We start from the raw sequence: 1,433 nt of genomic DNA on the forward strand, positions 1-1,433 counted from the left end.
CAGCCGGCTGCCCTCACTCCTCCGGGGATGCAGGTGCAGGCAGGGTGCTGCCCATCAGGGATGTTCAGTGTCCAATCATGGGGTAGCTGAGCTCTTGTGCCCTGTGGGGGACCCTTGGTGTGGGTGCCACAGGTCTTGTGTAGGTGCTTACTGGAAAAGCAGGCCACTGGCCCCAGTGGTCTTGGAGAGGGCGGGAGAAGGCTGGTACAAAAAAAGGTTTTGTAGTGCCTTTTGGCACTGCATGGTTGCCCAGGAGAAGCTGCCTGGGAAACGTGTCTTGGCTCACAGCTGGTGGTGGTGACTGTCCCCAGCATCTGGGCTGTATGGCATCACCTTGCCTGGCAGGTCACTCTGCGGGTACAGGCATCCTTCCTGCCTGGATGGGGCTCCACATCCCCCATGTTCTGTCCCTGTGTCCCATCCCCTCAGGAAGAGGACCGGCCTACCGGCCCAGGGAGAGGGGATACCGGCCCAGGGAGAGGGGTGGCAGGAAGGAGCTGTTGTCACACATTGTCCCCAGCTCAGCTGGGAGTGACAACAGCTCCTTCCTGCCCCATGTTTCCGACTCAGCCATGGGGCCGACTGGACAAGGCAGTTCCCACGGGGCTGCAGCCTGGTATAGGGAGAGCAGAGTGGTGTGGGACTGGCGAGGGGATAGCCCAGACCCCTGGGCAGTGCTGAGTTTTGGGGGTCCCTGGGGATGTGCTGGAGGCTGTTTAATGGAGCCTCAGCTTGCTTTGGCCCCTTGCTGGGGCTGCTGCAGGCTGGCAGTCCCACACTCCAGCGATGCTCTCTCCCCTTCCCACCCCAGATGCCCTGGCCGCTGTGTGCCTGCTGTCTTGCCCACAGCTGGTCTCTGCGATCCCGGGCTGGGCAGGGTGAAGTCCTGCACTCCCCCCCCTGCCAGGCCTGCAGCTCAGCCTCTGTAATCCCCTTCCCGCTCCGACTCACCAGCTTATTTCCTGGCTAATTCCCCAAGCTATAAATACTGCTCTGCCTCAAAGGGCCCCGAGGCCCCGCAGCCACCCTGCAGGGCAGGGGCTGGTCACCTGAGCATAGGGACAACTGCCTTTGTTCCTCCTGGGGGCAAAGGATGTCAGCTGAGGGGCAGCTGCTATGGGGCCTGGGGGACTGTTTTGTGCTGGGCGGGGTGGTCCCTCGGACATCGCTGTGCACAGTCCCTAGGAATCTGTGGGGATGGGAAGGTGGGGGGCTCCGGGCCAAGGGGGACCCATGTTCCTTGGCTGAGCGTTTCCTTCCTCCCCAGGCCGCAATGAGCCCCTGAAGAAGGAACGTCCCAAGTGGAAGAGTGACTACCCCATGACGGATGGACAACTGCGGAGCAAGCGGGACGAGTTTTGGGACACGGCACCTGCCTTCGAGGGCCGCAAGGAGATCTGGGATGCCCTGAAGGCAGCTGCCTATGCCGTGGA

At 62.2% G+C, this 1,433-nt stretch overlaps 1 protein-coding gene across 1 annotated transcript in view; it reads left to right on the top strand.

Annotated features, from left to right (window-relative positions):
- Nucleotides 1-1,272: 1,272 nt before the first annotated feature.
- The window catches only part of UBTD1 (ubiquitin domain containing 1), an 809-nt gene continuing 648 nt past the window's right edge, over nucleotides 1,273-1,433 (top strand). Inside the window, exon 1 of the mRNA XM_009870538.1 lies at nucleotides 1,273-1,433. Coding sequence (XP_009868840.1) covers nucleotides 1,321-1,433 — 113 coding nt within the window. The 5' untranslated portion in view covers nucleotides 1,273-1,320.

The sequence above is a fragment of the Apaloderma vittatum genome, unplaced genomic scaffold (genome assembly GCF_000703405.1).
Source record: "Apaloderma vittatum isolate BGI_N311 unplaced genomic scaffold, ASM70340v1 scaffold23975, whole genome shotgun sequence".
NCBI classification, from domain to species: Eukaryota; Metazoa; Chordata; class Aves; order Trogoniformes; family Trogonidae; genus Apaloderma; species Apaloderma vittatum.